We start from the raw sequence: 18,382 nt of genomic DNA on the forward strand, positions 1-18,382 counted from the left end.
CAGCAGCAGACCCCTCCTTGTGCATCCTGGAGTCGGCCTCGCAGCAGCAGGGCCCCTCTGACTCCCAAACAGCCAACGAAGAGACAGAGACATCCCCGGAGACGCGCGACAAAACCCCAAAGCCCTCCTCCCCCTGCTGCCGCTGCTGCTGCTGCTGCTGCTGCTGCACTGCGTTTTCGAGCTGCACCCTCAAAGCCACTCGCCTGCAGTCCGCCACAAAGGCGAAGGCCAGGGGGCCCCCTTGGAGGGGCCTGCAGAGGGCGAGGCCCTCAGCCCGCAGCAGCAGCGGAGACAGTCGCTGCGCGCGCCTCCGCTGCTGCTGCTGCTGCTGCTGCTGCTGCTGCTGGGGCGCGTCGTGGGGCGGGCAGCAAAGGATGCAGAAGACCTGCGCCACTTCGAGAGAAACCCCACAGATGCAGCAAAGGCCCCCAAAAAAGGGTACAAACGGGGGGGGCTCCCAGGGGCCCCCAGGGCTTCCCTGGGCCTCGCCCGCTGCAGCTCCTGCTGCAGCTCCTGCTGCAGCTCCTGCCGCGGCTCCTGCTGCAGCGCCTGCTGTAGCACCTGCTGCAGCGCCTGCTGCAGCTCCTGCTGCGGCCCCAGCCCCAAGCGCACGCAGCGGCGCACGCGGGGTGCATGCATGCACTGCCCCTGCATACAGGTCTGCATGCGCAGCTGCATGCACGGCAGTTGCATGCAATGCGTCTGCATGCATGCTGTTTGCATGCAACGTGCCTGCATTCACTGCATTTGCATGCACCATACTTGCATGCAATATACCTGCATGCATTATATTTGCATGCGCTGCTGCAAAGGGCCCCACAGGGACGCCCCAGCTCTGCTGGGAGTCATCAGAAAGGCCAAATTCAACAGGGTCAAATGCGTCATAGAAGCACTCGCTGCTGCTGCTGCTGCTGCTGTCGCTGCTGCTGGTGCTGTCGCTGCTGCTGCTGTCGCTGCTGCTGCTGTCGCTGCTGGTGTCGCTGCTGCTGTCGCCGCTGATGCTGCTGCTGATGGTACAAGGAAGCGGCTGGTGCGCATTTGCTGCCTCTGGCCTCTGTGCTGCTGCTGCTGCTGCTGCTTCTGTTGCTGCTTCTGCTACTGGAAGCAAAAAAGACGCGGCAGGACCACTTGGAGACGGCGGCGAACCGCAGGGTCCCACCTGCAGCTTGCTCTGCGGCTCTTGCTGCTGCTGCTGCTGCTGCTGCTTCTTCCGTTGCTGCTGTTGCTGCTGCTGAAGAAGTGCCTGGCTGTCTGCTGCAGCAAAGAAGGCAGTAAGTGACGAAATAACTAAGGGGCTGGCTGATAGGCCGAGAGGCTCCACATGCATTGAGACAGAAACACGGAGGGGCTTCGCCAGGTTTCTAGCTGCTGCTGCTGCTGCTGCTGTTGCTGTTGCAGTTGTTGTTGCTGCTGCTGCTTCTGCTGGGTACTCATGCGGCACTGAAGCCATCAAGTGGCAAGAAACGGGCATCAACACGGGCAACCATGCTTCGGCTTTGCTGTCGCTGCTGCTGCTGCTGTCGCCGCTGCTGCTGTTGCTGCTGCTGCTGTTGCTGCTGCTGCTGCTGCGGCAGGCGATGCTTCGGCACTGGCTGTTTATTGGTTGAGTGAAGAGACAGAAGTCCTTCAGAGACAAAAACAGAGAGGGTCTTCCCCAGTCCTCCGCAGCGGCGCTGCGGCAACGGTCGTCCGTGGTGCTTCTGTTGCTGCTGCTGCTGCTGCTGCTGCTGCCGTTGCTGCTGCCGTTTCTGCTGCTTTCATCCAACAAGCAGGGGGAGTCAGCTAATGAGGGACCCGCGCTGCGAAGGGAGAGAGTTTTCGAATCTGAATAACTGCCACTGCTGCTGCAGCTGCAGCGGGGGCTGCTGCTGCTGCAGTTGCTACTGGTGCTGCTGCTGCTAGCGCGTCTGAAGCAGCAAATGGGACTCTGCTGCTGCGGAGAAAGAGTGATCTCAGCTCCACTGCAGTCAGCCCTAAGCCCACCCCCCAGCAGCAACAAAAGTTCCCTTTGCTGCTCCGCAGCCATCCAGGGGCTGCTTCTGAGGCTCCTGATGCTGGGTAGAGGCCGCTCTGCTACAGCAGCAGCAGCAGCAGCAGCAGCAGAAGCAGCAGCAGGCACAGCCCCGAAAGGCGAGCGGCGCTGTGCTGCATGCGCTGGTTGAGCGGCGAAGACACGGACTGAGAAACCCTCAAAGGCGACGGAGACCCTCAGCTGCTGCAGCTGCTGCTGCTGCTGCTGCTGCTGCAGCTGCTGCTGCTGCTGCTTCACAGCAGCGGCCTTGTCCTCTATTCCCTTTGGGAGCCATACATGAGTCTCTTGTGTCTCATGTTGGCATTTTACTGCTCCTCTAATTCTTTCTTTTGCTTCCTGTAGTCCCCCCTTTGCCTGGTGCCCCCAGAGTGCAGCAGCAGCAGCAGCCACGATGCGGAGGTCCGCAGCAGCAGCAGCAGCAGCAGCAGCAGCAGCGCACACAAAGGCAGCTTCGCCTGATGCACGTATAGTCGCCACCTGGACACAAACAGAAGTGCAGCAGCGGGCCCCACATGCGTCCTGCAGCAGCAGCAGCTGCTGCTGCTGCTGTTCCTGCGGTTCCTGCTGCTGCTGCTGCTGCTGCTGCTGCTGTTCCTGCGGTTCCTGCTGCTGCTGCTGCTGCTGCTGTTTCTGACTCTCTGGCTGCTGCTTAGCTTCGTCTGGCCCGCGGCTGCTGCGTGAATTTAAGTTGCTGTTGCAGTCCCTCTTTAGGTGAATGTACACCGCAGGCTGATGCGCCGTGGCCTGCTGCTGCTGCTGCTGCTGCTGCTGCTGCGCTAAAGCTGCAGCGGGCGAGGGATCGACGGAGACAGGGTAGAGAGGCCCAGTATGTTCAGAGGGCTCAGAAGGAGAAGAATTTGCAGCAGCAGCAGCAGCAGCAGCAAGCTGCGAGGCAGGGCGGCCAACCCCAAACGATCGAGGGTTACTCGCCCCGTTTCTTGATCCTGCCATTGCTGCTGCTGCTGCTGCTGCTGCTGCTGTGTTTGTTGGTGGCGTCTTGGCTGCTGCAGCCAGACCATTGCTCGCGCTGCTGCCGTTGTTGTTGCTGCTGCTGATGCTTCTGGTGCTGCTGCTGCTGCTGCTGCTGCTGCTGGCTGTGTGCAGCCCGCAAGTCACAGAGAAGCGCCCCGCGCCGCTGCCTTCAACGCGAGCAGAAGCAACGGACAGGCACAGCTCAGACAGCAGTAGCTGCTGCTGCTGCTGCTGCTGCTGTTCCCGCTGCTGCTGCTGCTGCGCACCATCTAAGGACAACAGGGAGGATCTTCTCCTGCCACCTCCAGCAACGCCAGCAGCAGCAAAACCACCTGCTGCTGTTGCTGCTGCTGCTGCTGCTGCTTGCTGGACTCTGAGGGCCAAATAGGAGCCTCTAAAAGAAAGCAGCAGGTCAGCCTGTCTGTGTCTGGGGTGTACGTACACCTCAATCTGTGGGGCCGACAAACGAAAGGCCGCAGCAACAACAGAAACGCTGAAGGCTGAAGGAGCAGCAGCAGCAGCAGCAGCAGCAGGGAACGCAGCAGAATGTTTACAGAGAGACCCAGCACTTAGCCCCTCACCCACAGTAGATGCTCTGCTGCTGCTGCTGCTGCTGCTGCTGTCCTGCAGCACATTTGGGGGAGAAAAGAGAGGCGGCGGCAGCCAGGACGGGCGAGGCGGTAAAGTTCCTTTTTTTGCTCCTGCTGTTGTTGCTGCTGCTGCTGCTTCTGCTGCCTCTGTTGCTGCTGCTGATCCGCGTGGACGCTGCATAGCGGACGAGAACGCCGCACCGTCCGCGTGCTGTCGCTGCTGCTGCTGCTGCTGCTGCTGCTGCTGTTTCCGGTGAACATCTGCCACCCAGCAGAGCAGCGTCGCAGCATCCAGCAGCTGCTCCTCCCGCAGCAGCAGCAAGAGCGGAGACATCTCAGCATCGATTTGTAGAGACAGCGCGTGTTGCTGCTGCTGTTGCTGCTGCTGCTGCTGCTGCCCTCCTTGCTGCTGCGGCTGCGGCTGCACATACACCTGGGAGGCTGTTTTCGCCGCTTCCCTCTTCCCTCCATCGTCGGCAGCCGAAGTGTTGCTTGCCGCTGCTGCTGCTGCTGCCGCTGCTGCTGCTGCCGTTGCTGCTGCTGCTTCCCGGTCTTGCAGCACAGCATCCGTGCTGCTGCTGCTGCTGCTGCTGCTGCAAAGCGCTGCGTCGAGGCCGCGAAGCGCCCAGCGAAAAGACAGGCCGAAAGTGACTGAGTGGAAAAGAAACCTGAACGGACACAGACGCAGCAGCACTCACCAGCTAGCCACCAGCTAGCCAACAGCTAGCCAACAGCTAGCTAATAGCCAGCCAACAGCTAGCCAACGGCTAGCCACCAGCTAGCCACCAGCTAGCCAACAGCTAGCCACCAGCTAGCCAACAGCTAGCCACCAGCTAGCCAACAGCTAGCCACCAGCTAGCCAACAGCTAGCCACCAGCTAGACACTAGCTAGCCAACAGCTAGCTAATAGCTAGCCAACAGCTAGCCAACAGCTAGTAGACACAGCTAACAGCTGGCCAGCAGCTAGCCAATAGCTAGCCAACAGCTGGCCACTAGCTAGCTAATAGCTAGCCAACAGCTACTCAGCAGCTAGGAGCCACCAGCTGGCCACCAGCTAGCCAGCAGCTAGCCAGCAGCTAGCCAGCAGCTAGCCAGCAGCTAGCCAGCAGCTAGCCAGCAGCTAGCCAGCAGGTCTTTGTCTAGAATTCATAATTGAGATAATTTAAAGACAGTTGAGGGACACAAAATCCTTTAAAGCCTTTGAGGCCCTCGTGCTGCAGCTTGGCAGCACTTTTGTCTTCTTGCTTCTTTTCTTTCATTTCCTTTTTATCTTTTTACATTTTTATTTATTCTAACTTTTCATTCTCATATTTTTGTCTTTTATTCTTATCTTTTATCTTTTTATTTTTATCCTTTTGCTGCTCCCAAGTCCCCTAGTCTGCTGCTGTCTCTGCTCGTGTCTCTTTGTCTAGCTGACAGCTCACCCGTGCTGCTGCTGCTGCTGCTGCTGCAGCTGCTGCTGCTGGAAGGCAGCAAGAAAGGCTGACGAGTCGGGTTTCACTTGCTGCCTCGAAGTCAGCCTCCAGCAGCAGCAGTTCCAATAAGCAGCAACGCCTGCTGCCTGCACAACACTGACGCCTTCCAACCCCTGCTGCTGCTGCTGCTGCTGTTCCTGCTGCTGCGGCTGGTTCGCAGCAGCGCCTTTGTCTGCTTCCGCCTTGGCGCTTGGTAGTAGTTGTGACGTGCTGCTGTTGCTGCTGCTGCTGCTGCTAATGCTGCTGCTGCTACTGCTGCTGTCTAGGGCCTCTCCCCCTAGGGACAAGGCCCCTTCGTAATCGCAGCCACGCCACAGAGCTGCTGCTGCAGCGCTAGCTGCTGCTGCTGCAGCACTGTCTGCTGCTGCAGCACTGTCTGCTGCTGCGGCACCATCTGCTGCAGCAACTTCTGTCGCTGCTACTGCTGCCGCTGCCGCCGCTTCTGCAGCAGTTGCCGTCTGCGACGTAGCTGCCTCCTCCTCCTCGCCTGCTGCTGCTGCTGCTGCTGCAGCGGGCAGCGCAGCCCCGTTTGCTGCAGCAGCGCGGCCCGAGGTGCAGCACAGCGGGGGGAAGGACTGCAGCCGCAAGAGGGCGCTGCGCTGTGGGGTGTATGCGCAGCTTGGGGTGTACGTACACCCCGCAGAAGCAGCCGGTGCTTCTGCTGCTGCATTTGCTGCTGCTGCTGCTGCTTTTAAAGGTGTGGGGTCTGAGAGGCGCCGCAGCCGCGCAGCGCCGGGCCCGCGGCCCGCAGCTGCAGCGGTTGCTGCTGCTGCTGCTGGCGCTGCTGCTGCTGCTGCTGCTTCTTCTACTGCTGCTGCTGCTGCTCCGGGCGTCAAAGACACGGAAGCAGCTATCAGCCCGCACTGCACTGGCCTCACGTCTATGCTGCAGCTCAGTGGCTGGCAGGCTCTCCTGCTTCTCCTCTGCTGCTGCTGCTGCTGTGGCTGCTGCTGCTGCTGCTGCAGCTGCTCCCACGGGCCATCTGCAGCAGCTGCTGCTGCTGCAGCAAAATGCGCACGTCCCGTTGCGTCCTCCAGCCGCAGGTGGACATCTTCAATGCGAACTGACAGCTTTCGAGACAGCAGCAGCAGAACCCGCTGCAGCAGCTTCTGCTGAATGCCAAGACGCCCCGGTTTGCTGCTGTTGCTGCTGCTGCTGCTGCTGCTGCTGCTGCTGCTGCTGGAAGCGTGTGGGCCTCTGATTAGGAGGCCCCCCACGGCGCGCCACAGGGGCGAGAAAAAAACTCCATGCATGCGCGTCCACAAGCTCTGCCGCTGCTGCTGCTGCTGCTGCTGCTGCTGCTGCTTCGCGTTGAGGCCCGCAGTGGGCAGGTCGCTTTGCGTGGCCACGAGGGCATAGACGCGGTGTACGTGCACCTGCAGAAGCCCCTGCTGCTGCAGCAGCAGCTGCTGCAGCAGCTGCTTCCATGAGGCCTCAATTCGAATTTCCCCAATGAGCAGCGAGTGCAGCAGCAGCACAGAGCTGAGGCTGCTGCAGCAGCAAACCAGGCCCTTGACCACCAGGCCCTCGCGGGCGCTGGCAGACACTTCTGCTGCGTCCAGGCCAAAGCTGCGCAGCAGCCGCTGCAGCAGCAGCGCCACGAGCCGGCCCAGCATGGCCCTGCTGCTGCTGCTGCTGCTGCAGCGGCGGCTGCAGTGGGTGCGGGAGCAGCTGCAGCAGCAGCAGCTGCTGCTGGACAGATGAAACCCCTAGGCGCTGGGGCTGTTGTAGGGCCTGCTGCTCATCTCTCGCAAGCGGGCATTGGGCCGTGCATGCATCTAACAGCCGCAGCCAGCCGCATGTTGCTGCTACTGCTGCTGCTGCTGTCGGTCCGCTGCTGCTGCTGCTGCTCGCGCGACCCCGACACGCGGCGCTCGGGGCAGCGCGGCTGCGCAGCGAGGTGTACGTACACCCGAACGGCCAGAGAAGAGAGCGGCCTCGAAGCTGCTGCCGAGAGAAACGGCTTGAGGGGCCCCGGCGAAGAGAAGCGCTGGAGGCGCAGCACACGAGAACAAAAGCAAAAAAGACTTCTTTGCTTCGAAAGGAATTGCGTGGGCCTTCAAGTTAAGCTGCAGCTTTCGCTGGTTGGGCTTTAGCGCGAAGAGCTGCAGCAACTTGCACAGCTGCAGCGCCGGGGCTCTGCCAGCATCGGCAAGCAGGGGCCCCCCTCGCGCTTCCCGCCTCCTTTTGCAAGTGTTTCCGCTTTTTTGAATTTAAATTTAATAGTTTTATTTATATTCGCTGGAAGAGTCAATTCAATGGGACACACAGGGAGATATCCGCGGCGTATGCCAGCGCCTCCGTGGCAACCTGCGGCCCGGGTCTGCGTCTTGAATTCACTGTTTTCTTTCTTCTCTGGGGGAACTAAAAGTGGAATAAAGGCATGAATATGACAGTTTTACTTCATTAACGCAAAAGAAGGGCCCAGAAGAGCCTCTTCCGCCCGCGGAGGCGTCGATGCTGCATTTCTCCGTCTTCTGAATTACCGCCTGGGCATTCAACTCGCGCTGGGGTGTACGTACACCCCAGTTTCTGGCGTCTTTTCAGACACTGACTGCAGCAACACGAGAGTCACTTCTATTCCATTTGGTGCTGCCCGCCGCTTCTGTGCTCTCCGTTGCAGCACAACTCTCTGGCCACTTTAACTAGAAAGTAAAGCAGCAAGAAATTAAATTTCGTTTCAAACTTTAACTTCCCTCAAGTATCTTCAGCAGCTGCTGCTGCATGCAGCGCCGCTAGCTCTATGCATGCGCTTCTCTAAGTTTTGTTTCTGTTGGCCTGTTGCGTGCTTTGGATCCTTTGTCTTCTTCTGCACTTCGTTTTCTGCTGGCTGTTGAGCTGTCTGTACACCCGAAAGCCCTTGCAACTTGCCGCCCCGCACTAAGTCCATAAGCACGTCAGTCATTATTCAATGGCTAGCTGGCTAGCTTGGCCCAGTTAGCAAGGGCTGGCCAGCCGGCGCAGCTAGCCAGCCGGCGCAGCTAGCCAGCTAGCTGGCCCAGCTAGCTAGCTAGCTGGCTCAGCTAACTGGCCAGCTGGCCCAGGTAGCCAGTCCTTGGCTGGCCTCTTACTTAACGGCTTCTTCTTCGCCGGCAGCTTTTGGGCTAGCTGTGTCTGGCTAGATGCCCCCTAGCTAGCTGCCCCAGGGCAGCTAGCCAGCCATTCTTAATGACTAGCTAATTAATGGCTAGCTACTTGGTGGCTAGCTAATTGCGGGCTAGTAATTTGTTGGCTAGCTAACGAACAGCTAACTACTTTATGGCTAGTTGTCGAGGCTTGCCTCGTTAGTTTGAGGCCTCATGGGTCTTGCCTAAAAGCTGGCTCCCTCGCTCCCCAAACCCTAAACCCTAAACCCTAAACCCTCTGGTCATGTACAGTTATTCGTCTATTGTCCCTCCCTGCACTCCTCTTCTTTCAATTCCCCACCATTTCTCTTTTCTCCACTTGCTCGTACTACCATCCTCCTCCTGCTCCTCATCTACAGCAGCAGCAGCAGCAGCAGCAGCAGCAGATAGGAGAGTGCGTTCGTGTGCAGCAACAGTCGGAATCCAAAAATTCAAAAAAAGCAAAAAGACCTCAAAGCGTCCAAAGCAGAACCCTCTCCCTGCCACACCCTCTCTCCCTCCACCTCCACCTCCACCTCCAGCACTTGCAGCAGCAGCAGCAGCAGCAGCGTTGGCGGTCACCTGTCTTCACAGAGAGGGGGCGCGTCAGGAAGAGTGTTGGGCTGCCAGGGGTCGTGTCTGCTGAGGGCCTTGGGCCTGGGCAGGGGCTTTCTTGGAGGGTTTCGTGGGGGGCAGTCGAAGGCCTGGCGGCCCTTCTGGCGGAGGGCGCAGAGCAGGCGGTTCTCCTCGGGGGAGGCCACGGCCTCCGTGCGGTACCTCCAGAGGTCCTGCGCGAGCAGCTCCTCGCGCGGCTCGGGCAGCACGTTCACCCGCATCCGCGGCAGCGCCCGCTGCTGCAGCTGCTGCGGCTGCAGCTGCCGCAGCTGCTGCTCCAGCAGCAGCAGCGACTCCTCCCGCGTGAACTTCACGCGCCCGTGCACCAAAGCCACCAGCGAAGAGTCCTTCGCCACCCCCACGTTCTCCCCCGGGTACAGCTTCACGTGCCGCCGCCGCCGCTTCCCCTCGAAGCCCCACGCCACCCACCGCCGCTGCCGCACCAGCACTGTCCCGGGCGCCACGAACTCCCCCGCCAGCCGCACCGGCCCCAGGTGTGCCTTCTGCGCCTGGCCCGTCGGCGACGCCCGACTCCGCCGCCGGTACGAAGAGGACTTCACCATCTTCCCCCGCACGCTCTCCAGCCGCCACCACCCCACCCCCACGCCCGCGCTCTCCGCCCCTGCAGCCCCGCACACCCGCGGCCACCTCCCCGCGCCTTGCAGCAGCCCCGGCAAGCCGCACAGCGACGGCGCCGCCCCGCAGCCGACGGCCCAGCCGCTCGGCTGGCCGCGCGGGCGCTCCCGCGGGGGGAGGTGGGCCTGCAGGGGAACGCCCGAGGAAGGGGCGCCCGTCGACAGGCACAGCGGACGCAGGGCAGCTGGGGGAAAGCCACGGCCTGCAGCCACGCGAACCCGCGGACAAGGGATGCAGCTGCAACCCGACGCCGCACCGAACGCCAACCCAGAGAGACGGCCCGCCTGCATCGCCTCAAATCGATCCGCTAAATCCTCGCCAAAAGTCAAAAGGACTCCATTTAGGCCCACGCGATCCAAGGGAAACGCACAGCCCCGGAGGAACGCCAGCACAAAACAGAAGACATACGCTCACGCCTTCCAGCGGGAAACGCCCAATCCATTTGCAAAAAACAAGCCTACACCCGCCATCTAAAGTCGAAACAAAAGATATTTCAAGATTTCGAACCGGTCTTCAGGACCAACGCACGCAGCCAGTCAACCCTAAGTGGGCCCTACTTGTACTAGCTCTCTTGTAGTAGATCATTCGACGCAGTTGGCAGCAGCTCCAGAGGTGCGGAGCTTCCATGACGACAGGATGTCCACAGAACTGCTCCAATCCAACCGTAGAATTGAATCTGATTCCCCCCGTGGGATATTTTTAACGCACTTCTGAGAAAAACTGTAGAGATCTTGCGCTCAACGGAACTGAGAAAACAAGAAGCTGCAATTCCTGGAAAGAACCCGGTAGCAAAGCTCCGGGGTTCAGTGCAGGAGAACTGTGTGAAAGTAACTTAACTCAAGCACTTGAATACATTTTACGGTTTTAAATATACACGAAAATGGCAGCGCCGATAGCTCCAGTCACCGATATCGACCCAGAGTCCGACTTGTACCAGGATGCACTGTCCCAGGGAGCCATTGCCACTGCCAAGTATGAGAAGGAGGAGGACATTTCCAAACACATCAAAGACTTCTTTGATGCTAAATATTCCCCAAATTGGCACTGTGTAGTCGGAAGAGATTTCGCAAATTGTTCTTCTTGCGAACACAAGACAAATATTTTCTTTTATGTGGGGCAAACCGCCATCCTACTGTACAAGCTCGGGTAGCCAAGAAGGCTACTGCGGCCAGCGCTGCTGAAAGGAAATCATGCTTGACCCTCAGACAGCGCATTTCCGCTAAAATCAAAGAGGAATTATTTTCGAGGCCCAGATGGCTCTTCAACGACACAGACACGCAGAGGATTCCGGCCTCGCCAGTGTCCGTGACCCCTCTGCGCCTCCCATGTAGTTCTGCAGAGATGAGACGCAGCCCAAAGCTTCTCCCCGTCCTGGCTATACTGTTCTTAGTGAAGCTCACATCAACAGAGGGCTTCGACGTCACTCGCACGCGCTCTTGGGGGCTTTTTGGCGGGCCATGCGCCGTGATCGGCAGCAAGTTCGGGATCTCTGAACAAGTAGGATTGCGGCGCCACAAACAGGTTGTTCCAGGGTCTATAACAGATCTTCAAATGAAGAAGAAAGAACGAAGAAACTTTGTGATTTTGGAATGCACCGAAGCGCGAGCAGAGGGAAAACCGCCTTCAAGGTACACAACGACCAAAAACCGAAGGAACACGCCTGAACCTCTTCAACTCCGCAAATACAACAAGTTCCTAAAGCGCCACACTATACACAAAGAAATTAAATGACTACTTGCATGAATCCGAATAGGATATCCCCCTGCCACTGGCTATTCTACGCAGCTTCGAGTCTGCGGATCCTGCACTGGAAGCTGCATTTCATCCTAATCATGTGTACTTCACAATGCCCGCCTGCACCGTGAAGGTGCGGTGGTACACACTGAATTTTTGGGTAACTCATCTTGAAAGACTGCATATATTCAATTTACATTCTTTCCATATTGAATCATCGTTACAGTTGATCCGTGTTTCGCTGAAATGTTGCATTGCACGTAAGTTGACGGTATACTTGTTTTGCATCTCGCTGCCTGGAAGAACTATTACTGTTTTCTGGGCACTGGGGCCAGCATTCACACGAAAAGCAAGGGATGTACCTACTCCAAACCTCTGGATTCCAAGGTGTAGGGCGTCTCTGGAAGATCGCGTTTCTGTCCGTAGCTTTCAAGCAGATACAGAAAGCGATCATCCAAAGAAGAAAATGGGAAGGAGGTAGCAGAAGTCTACAGCATTCCCGCCATAATTTGCCAGACACAGCTTACTGAAAGAAAACATGAAAACAAGAATGCAGGCGAGCTTGGGAAACGTCCTTCCAAAAGTGAAAGTTATGGAAAATCTTGAGTTCCTGTCGAAAACGGAGCGCTAAGTGCAAGGAATGTGCTTCGTGTACGGCGGTTGCAAAAAAAGGATAAAAGTGACCGTGATCTTGAGGGGTAGTCACCCATTCAGCTGTCTGTACCTCTGAAGGTGACTGCGATATGTGCCTTCATTTCAGGTGTCTGGGTTGCTTCAGAAGCGCGGGTTGCTCATTTTTTGGCGTTATCAGACGCACGGTTTGTCAGCAGGCCAGTTGTCAAGAAGCGGCACACCGCTGACATTGAAAGCAACAAGGATGTTACGTTCGTTAGACGATGATGTATTTCCATGAGCCGATTCGACTATTTCTCGCGCAAATTCAAAACCATGGATTGCAAGAACGTGTTGATGTCGGAAGGCGTCGTGGAGCCACTTTTCCAGCTTCTCGTGCACAAGGTTACGATTGAAAAGTTCGACTTGCTGAGAGATCTCGGTACGAGAGACCATTGGGTTTCGTACGCACAGCCACTGAGTGCTCATAGCTTCGTCTCAGCGAAGAAGAAGGCGCTTCCTGACTGTCCGGAAGACTCGGAAGGTGGATACGATATTCTCTACGAAGTAGATTATGCTCAGCAATTCACAGCAACGTAGAGTTTTTTGAACACGGAACGGTGTTGTTTTTGGGCTCTTTCGGCCAAGCAGCCGGTCTCGAGCTCCAGCTGTGGTGATTAAGATTACGCTTTTGCCTCCACTGTAAAGAGCCATATGGTCAAATCTGTTCCTTTAGGCTGTGTCCAAATGGTAATCTTGTTCCTGCTGGGAGTCTTTCTTTGTCTGTTGCAAGGAGAGCCTTCTTAGGGGATCGAGAGGACTGGGACGCACTCACAATTACGATATCAAATGAAGGTAGTGGCATTTGGAAAGCAGGTCTTGAAAACATTTTCATGAGCGAACACAGGCACCGAAGGTAGTACTCTTCTATTATCGTGGCGCCAAATCTGAAATTCAAGTTCCACGGGCTGTGACAGACCTACCAGACGTTACAAAACTCACCTTGCTGGATGCTCGAGATGAATACAAAGAGATCTCGTCGTGCGAAACAGTCGGAATTTGCAGAGCAAAGCGCGGCTATGTGCGTTTCTTCTTTAACTGGACGGACCACAACATCCTTCGAGTCAGCGCTTTTTTTTTGTACCACTCTTCAAAAATGTCTATAGAGTCCTTAGGTTGGCAGCCGCCTTGTACTGAAGGTGGAGATGCGATTTCTCCGTCGTCTTGTCCACATCGACGCAGAGCCCAATAGGGGAGCTTCACCTGGTTCGCTGCAGTGCGACGTGTTTGAATACTTGTCCGGGAAGTAAGTGTATGACACGACGGGAAGCACGAAGTCGATGTCAACGCCTCCCTTCAGATTCTTCAAGGAGGCAACTGGTAGGGCTCACGCCTGCTGCTTTGTTCAATTCAGCCGATCCATCTGTGGTCAGATCGTGTAGTTGTTCAAGTGGGATCACGAAGTATGTTGACACTTGACTCCGAAGCACACCAGTGCCGAATGCGTACGCCTTCAAAAGGAGTTCTTTGCAGCAAAGCCCTCCTTTCGTGCCGCTCCCCGGTCTTTGAAAGAATGTTTTCTGGTAAGCCGCATGGACTGTCCAGGATAATCCTTTGTTTACTCAAACAGCAGGAAGCTTCAAGGAGGCCAACTCCAGCTTTATTGCTTTAGAGGACATGGATAGTGATGTAGCCATCATACTCATTGAATGGATACAGGAGGATAGGTACGCATTAGAGCCACCCGTACGGTTCATTCTGAAGTGCAAACTGAACGATCTCTGCAGGCTACCTGACTCGTCAGAGCTCAACTGGACCAGATGCATGAGGGTTCTTATGGCCGCAGACAAATTCCAAGTCCACACGCTGGTAACTTGACGGCTAGGTCACTCAAGCAAATCGTAATGAATGCTTGTTCCTTTCCCGAAGGTGCATTACTGCATTTGCCATCTTCGTCGTCTTCTCACACAAGGCAGTGTCTCATTTGATGAGATCATTGTAGTTCGCAAGATGTTGCAACAATGCACAGGGACAAACACTACTAAACTTGGTATGCTAATGTCATTTCCGTGCTCACAGTGCACTCGAAGACTCTCTGTAGCTAGGGATTGTGAGGCCTACGTGGCAGCCCGGGCTGCATCCGACCCTTCGAAGATGTGGAGCATATTGGACTGTGGAAGCATCGAGATAAGGCCGTTTGGCAAGAGCAACTTACCATCCGCCTGACCCGCCTAGACTCCAATTCATGGTTGTTTGTGCTACGACGATTTTGAAAGACAATTTAGAGCTAAGCCGTCTGTTTCCCCATTCTCGCACAGAGTCATACGCATGTGAAGAAACAAACTAGAATTCAGTGCACACGTATAAGATACTAGTGCGACTGAGAAGAAAATAACCTTGTAGAAATGAAAACTTAATGCACAACGGTTGCCTCAAAAACATGAATACCTTCAAAATTTGACGTGGATTCACGGTTTCAACGCCCCATATGCCGATTACAGGCTTGAAAGTGCGTCTTGCAACACAAAGTAACGCTTCGAATGTCAAGTATTCCGTCGGCACGTAACCTTGTGAAGCGACGAAAGGCCTGCTTGGCCGCCGCTACTATTCAGTAGCACTGCAACCGGCCAACCCTCGCACGAGGATGTTAGACGAAATTCGCGATACACAGATTTCGTCTATTGCATATTCTAAAAAGATAACCATCGAGATCGATGGCACTGGCCCCAGAAATACATCTGAGCTCGTCAAAGACTTAGTGGTCCATTGGTCTACGAGGAGGAACCCTGTGGGATTTTTATTTCCTGAGAAGCATCGCATATTCCCCACAAATTGTCTGATATTATCGATGTGGTGATTTCTTACGACGCAAGTCATATTCATCAGTGAAGAAGAGTATGCTTAAAACGGCAGCTTACCATCTCCTTCCGTTACGCTGTTGTAGTAGGCCGTTCGCCAGATTCTCCTGCTTTATTTGAATCCGCTTGTTCTGCAGTGGCTACTCCGTCATTCTCAGTTGCCACCTTCTTCCGTACAACCTTCGGGGCTTCGTCCAGGTCAAACTCCTCCTCCTCATCACTCGAATTGACGCACATGTCCCCTGCGAAGAGAAAAAATCTTTACGATGCAGCTATCTTAAGCCGGCTCTTTAAAGCAAACAACTGTGGGACTGCTCCTGGACTGCTGCCAACCTTACTCACCCAGCATCTGTTGGAAGAGAGTTGGCTCCTCGTCCAGCTTAACATCTTCCGGGTGCACGAACACTTCACGCGGCTTCTCCTCGGGCGTGTAGGCTGCAGCGGCATCAAAGTTTAGTAGAGAGCAATAGTCAAGCTCTTTGCAAATACTGCGGCTGCTGAATAGCCAAGCCCTGATAAGTCGGCCGTACCTCTGAACTCCACATCTATAGTGGCGTCAACTCCCGTGTAGGAGTCGCACAAGGCCACGACAGTCATCACATTCTTTCCGGGTCTCCCGACCCTGAACTGTAGGCTTTCCTTGACTACTCTTTCCAAATTTCTCGATTTCAAGAAGTTGATAAGGCGACCTGGAGAGAAGCATGGCACTCTGAAACAGGGCAAGAAGTTCAAAATGCATCTAAGACTCGTTCACCTGGTCTTTCGCTTACCTCCAGCGGCACTGTCGCTCTTCTCTTTCAAGAATATCCACCATTCCTCATACTTGGGCTCCTGGAAGTATGGCGCATGCACTGCTCCTGCAGCTTCGCCCTCCTGCAAGCAGTGCAGCAGAAACTCACGCCTTTGGCAACTGCAGAACCACATTTTTCAGGAAGCCACATCCTCAAAGTCTGCGCAGGGCTTGCGGCACCGGCGTCTGTCGAAAGAGGCCGCGCTGCGCATGCGGACCTTCAAGTTTTTTCGGGTGAGGGTGATGCGGCAAGTCGCGATGTCGCCGACTACAATTTCAGCTTCATCATCTACAACGATTTCGGCCTTGAGGTCAATGTTGGGGACGTGGTCGCAGAAGGCCTGGACGTCGGCCTGCTGCTCCTTGGACATGTCGAGGGTGCCTCTCCGCTCCTCGCCCTCTTGCCGCAGGAACTCGCTCAGCTCGCGAATGACGTGCTTGCCGCTGAACAGCAAAGGCGCGCGGCCGACGGCGCATGCAGCGCGGCTCGGGGAAAGAGCCCCGCAGAAGCCGCAGCTGGGCTTAGAATAGAGCTGACGGCGAAGTGCCTGCAAAGGCGCTGCGGCCAACGGCCCTCACCGGTGACAGTGGCGAACGACTTCCTCGTCGAAGTGCGGGATTTGGAACAGCGACTGAGTCCGCCCGTTGATGGCCTGGATCAGGCAGCGCCGGAACTCCAAAACCGAGTCCGCCGTCAAGTACCAGTCGCTGAGGACGGAGATCTCCATCATGCACTGCGTAATCGGCAGCGAGTCCCTGCAGCAGCTCGCCAACGCATGCAGCAGCAAGCAAGTCTTTGCGAGGGAAGCCGAGCGGCTTCGAACTGCTGCAGCAAGCAGGCGGCCCGCGGGGCCTCCACAAGGCCGCGGCCTACTTGAGCAGCTGGTTCAGCTCCTTCTTCAGTCGCGGGCTCATGAGTTCGTGCAGCCGCTGCATGTGGGCGTTGATGAGGTAACAGTTCCTGCAGCCCCGCAGCGAACACAGCCACGCAAGAGCGCATGGGTATCGAGCTGCAAGTGCAGAACGCTGCAGCTGCACAGACCCACCTGACGATCACTGGAACTGTGAAGATGCGCTTCTTCGCCTCCACAACAGCATCGCATATTTGCTTCATGTCTTTGTCGTCGTCGCGTTCAATTTTCATGGCCCGGCTTTCTCCACTCGCAGCCATGAGCTCCGGCAGGTTCTTCAGCCTCGTGCCGTCCGTCATCACGTGCGTGAGGAACTGAACGGTTTCAACCATGACTCCGTTCGCTGCAGCATCCCGGTGCAGGCACGGCGACTTCGGAAAGAATAAAGTGCTTTCAATTCTCCTTTTGAACCAATTTAAGAGCCAAGAACTCTACGAAGTCGCCGAGTGTTCGAAGCAACCAGCATTCGCAGTTGTGCGTACAGGACAGCCACAGGAGCACCCCAACGAAAATATGCAAAACATGTATACAAAGCGCCGTGCCGAACTGCATAGTGTGTGAACCCACGGGCGTATTTCTTTTGTCGCTGGTAGTAACACAGGAAGATCATAGGCAAGACAACGAGAAGGAAGAGGAAGAAGAAAGAAAGAACGAAAATCTGGTTCGTTTCCTCCACCAAGAAACGGGGAAGACCAACGCCAATCTTCATGCCGCCCGGCCCGTCAGGGTTTCCATATTTCTCGTAGTTCTTTTTCGCCACCTAGGACAAAAAATGCAGCAAAGCAGCGAAGAAGCCGCTGGAACCCACTGGTGGGTTCGCGCTTTCGCACAAGTTGCGCAGTGCGCAGCCACGGGCGGAATGCACTGAAAAGCCGAGGCAAGAGGCCGAAAACCTGAACAAAATGGCTTTTATTACTCGCAGCGAAGCTCACTTCGTCTGTCAGAGCCTGGTAGGCCTTGGCGATCATGATGAATCGGGCCCCCTGCGTGGGGTCGTTCACGTTCTTGTCGGGGTGGTACTTGAGGGACATGAGGCGGTAGGCCTTCTTGATTTCCCTCTGCGTGGCTGAGGGGCTGATGTCGAGGATTTCGAAGGGGTCGAAGGTCTTGATGCTCTGCACGTCTTGCAGGTTGCGGCAGATCAGCACGAAGCCCAACCAGCACAGCATCAGGGCTGCGAACTCGGTGAGCCGCCCCTTAGTGAGGAAACGCGTGCGGAACAGCGAAAGCTCCTTGTGGAGCGCAGCGCGCTGGGCCACGCAGGCGCTGCACTGGCAGTGCCGCAGAGTGGAACCCGCTGCAGTCTTCTCGGGGTACTTCTGGCGGTAGGCGTTGGACACCGCGAGGCATTTTCGGAGGAAGAAGAAGGTCCAGGGGATCAAAATGCACACTGTGACGCTGCACAAGAAAAACATAAACGCGTTGTCGTCGTAGTCGAGCAGGTTCTCCCGCTGCTCGTCTTTCGTGAAGGTGTCCCGGAACTGCGACATTTTGCTGGCGCCCCTCGCCCGCCGGCTTCAAGCGGGGCCGAGAGGCACTGTCGGCTGGCCGAGTTGTTACCAAAATCCCCGAAAATTACTAAATGGCGCTCTCAGCAGCTGCAGATAAGCAGCGTTCGGGGGCTGAGTCATGGGGGGTGCCGCGGTGGTGGGCGGAAACTGTGCGAAACGCGACTTTAAAATACTATTACGGCCCCATCGGGCTCTGGAAACGCAACAAAAACACAAAATAAGTTCAAACGAGGAGTCGCTCTTCTGTTTATTCAACGATCACTGCCACGCCGCCTAGAGGCAAATAGCAGGCCCCTGCGTCCTGTGCATGTACGGAAGTTTCGCCTGCAGCAGCGTCTCACGCCAAGCGGCCGTCTTTCCTCTTTAGATCAAAGCGCCAACAATGAAACAACTTACTATAAATGCAGTATGCAAACTTTCACGGGATTTCCCTTCGCGGAAAAGCCTGAAATCGCACTCCGGCTTTCCATTCCCGCTGTGCGCAGCCTTGCCTGCCGGCTCAATTCCGGGCCGTCTCCAGCGCCAAGCAGTCGAAATGATTC

The 18,382-nt window shown here is 56.3% G+C and overlaps 7 protein-coding genes across 7 annotated transcripts in view; 3 read left to right on the top strand and 4 right to left on the bottom strand.

The window, feature by feature from the left end:
- ETH_00015345 (uncharacterized protein) overlaps positions 1–4,853 on the bottom strand; it is a gene marked incomplete at both ends in the record, with an annotated part of 6,241 nt that extends 1,388 nt beyond the window's left edge. Inside the window, 2 exons of the mRNA XM_013376033.1 lie at positions 71–4,262; positions 4,765–4,853. Coding sequence (XP_013231487.1) covers positions 71–4,262; positions 4,765–4,853 — 4,281 coding nt within the window. The remainder of the gene's footprint in view (positions 1–70; positions 4,263–4,764) is intronic.
- A 161-nt stretch (positions 4,854–5,014) lies between these two features.
- Positions 5,015–6,685, bottom strand: ETH_00015350 (uncharacterized protein; the record flags this gene model as incomplete). The annotated part of the gene is made up of 1 exon (XM_013376034.1): positions 5,015–6,685. One exon carries the CDS (start codon positions 6,683–6,685, stop codon positions 5,015–5,017), a length of 1,671 nt encoding a protein of 556 aa, XP_013231488.1.
- A 2,066-nt stretch (positions 6,686–8,751) lies between these two features.
- Positions 8,752–9,714, bottom strand: ETH_00015355 (uncharacterized protein; the record flags this gene model as incomplete). Its single annotated transcript, XM_013376035.1, has 1 exon — positions 8,752–9,714. The coding sequence occupies one exon, from the start codon at positions 9,712–9,714 to the stop codon at positions 8,752–8,754; it is 963 nt and encodes a 320-aa protein (XP_013231489.1).
- Positions 9,715–10,304: 590 nt separating this feature from the next.
- Positions 10,305–10,574, top strand: ETH_00015360 (Dynein light chain 8a protein; the record flags this gene model as incomplete). Its single annotated transcript, XM_013376036.1, has 1 exon — positions 10,305–10,574. The coding sequence occupies one exon, from the start codon at positions 10,305–10,307 to the stop codon at positions 10,572–10,574; it is 270 nt and encodes an 89-aa protein (XP_013231490.1).
- A 1,532-nt stretch (positions 10,575–12,106) lies between these two features.
- Positions 12,107–12,370, top strand: ETH_00015365 (uncharacterized protein; the record flags this gene model as incomplete). Its single annotated transcript, XM_013376037.1, has 1 exon — positions 12,107–12,370. One exon carries the CDS (start codon positions 12,107–12,109, stop codon positions 12,368–12,370), a length of 264 nt encoding a protein of 87 aa, XP_013231491.1.
- Positions 12,371–13,447: 1,077 nt separating this feature from the next.
- ETH_00015370 (BTB/POZ domain-containing protein, putative) lies at positions 13,448–13,996 on the top strand (the record flags this gene model as incomplete). The annotated part of the gene is made up of 2 exons (XM_013376038.1): positions 13,448–13,639; positions 13,700–13,996. 2 exons carry the CDS (start codon positions 13,448–13,450, stop codon positions 13,994–13,996), a joined length of 489 nt encoding a protein of 162 aa, XP_013231492.1.
- A 704-nt stretch (positions 13,997–14,700) lies between these two features.
- On the bottom strand, positions 14,701–17,819 carry ETH_00015375 (DnaJ domain-containing protein, putative; the record flags this gene model as incomplete). The annotated part of the gene is made up of 10 exons (XM_013376039.1): positions 14,701–14,870; positions 14,971–15,063; positions 15,159–15,317; positions 15,399–15,501; positions 15,637–15,862; positions 15,998–16,174; positions 16,293–16,379; positions 16,465–16,672; positions 16,897–17,089; positions 17,262–17,819. 10 exons carry the CDS (start codon positions 17,817–17,819, stop codon positions 14,701–14,703), a joined length of 1,974 nt encoding a protein of 657 aa, XP_013231493.1.
- Positions 17,820–18,382: the final 563 nt, after the last annotated feature.

This window comes from Eimeria tenella, genomic scaffold (genome assembly GCF_000499545.2).
Source record: "Eimeria tenella Houghton genomic scaffold, Eth_scaff31, whole genome shotgun sequence".
NCBI lineage: Eukaryota > Apicomplexa > Conoidasida > Eucoccidiorida > Eimeriidae > Eimeria > Eimeria tenella.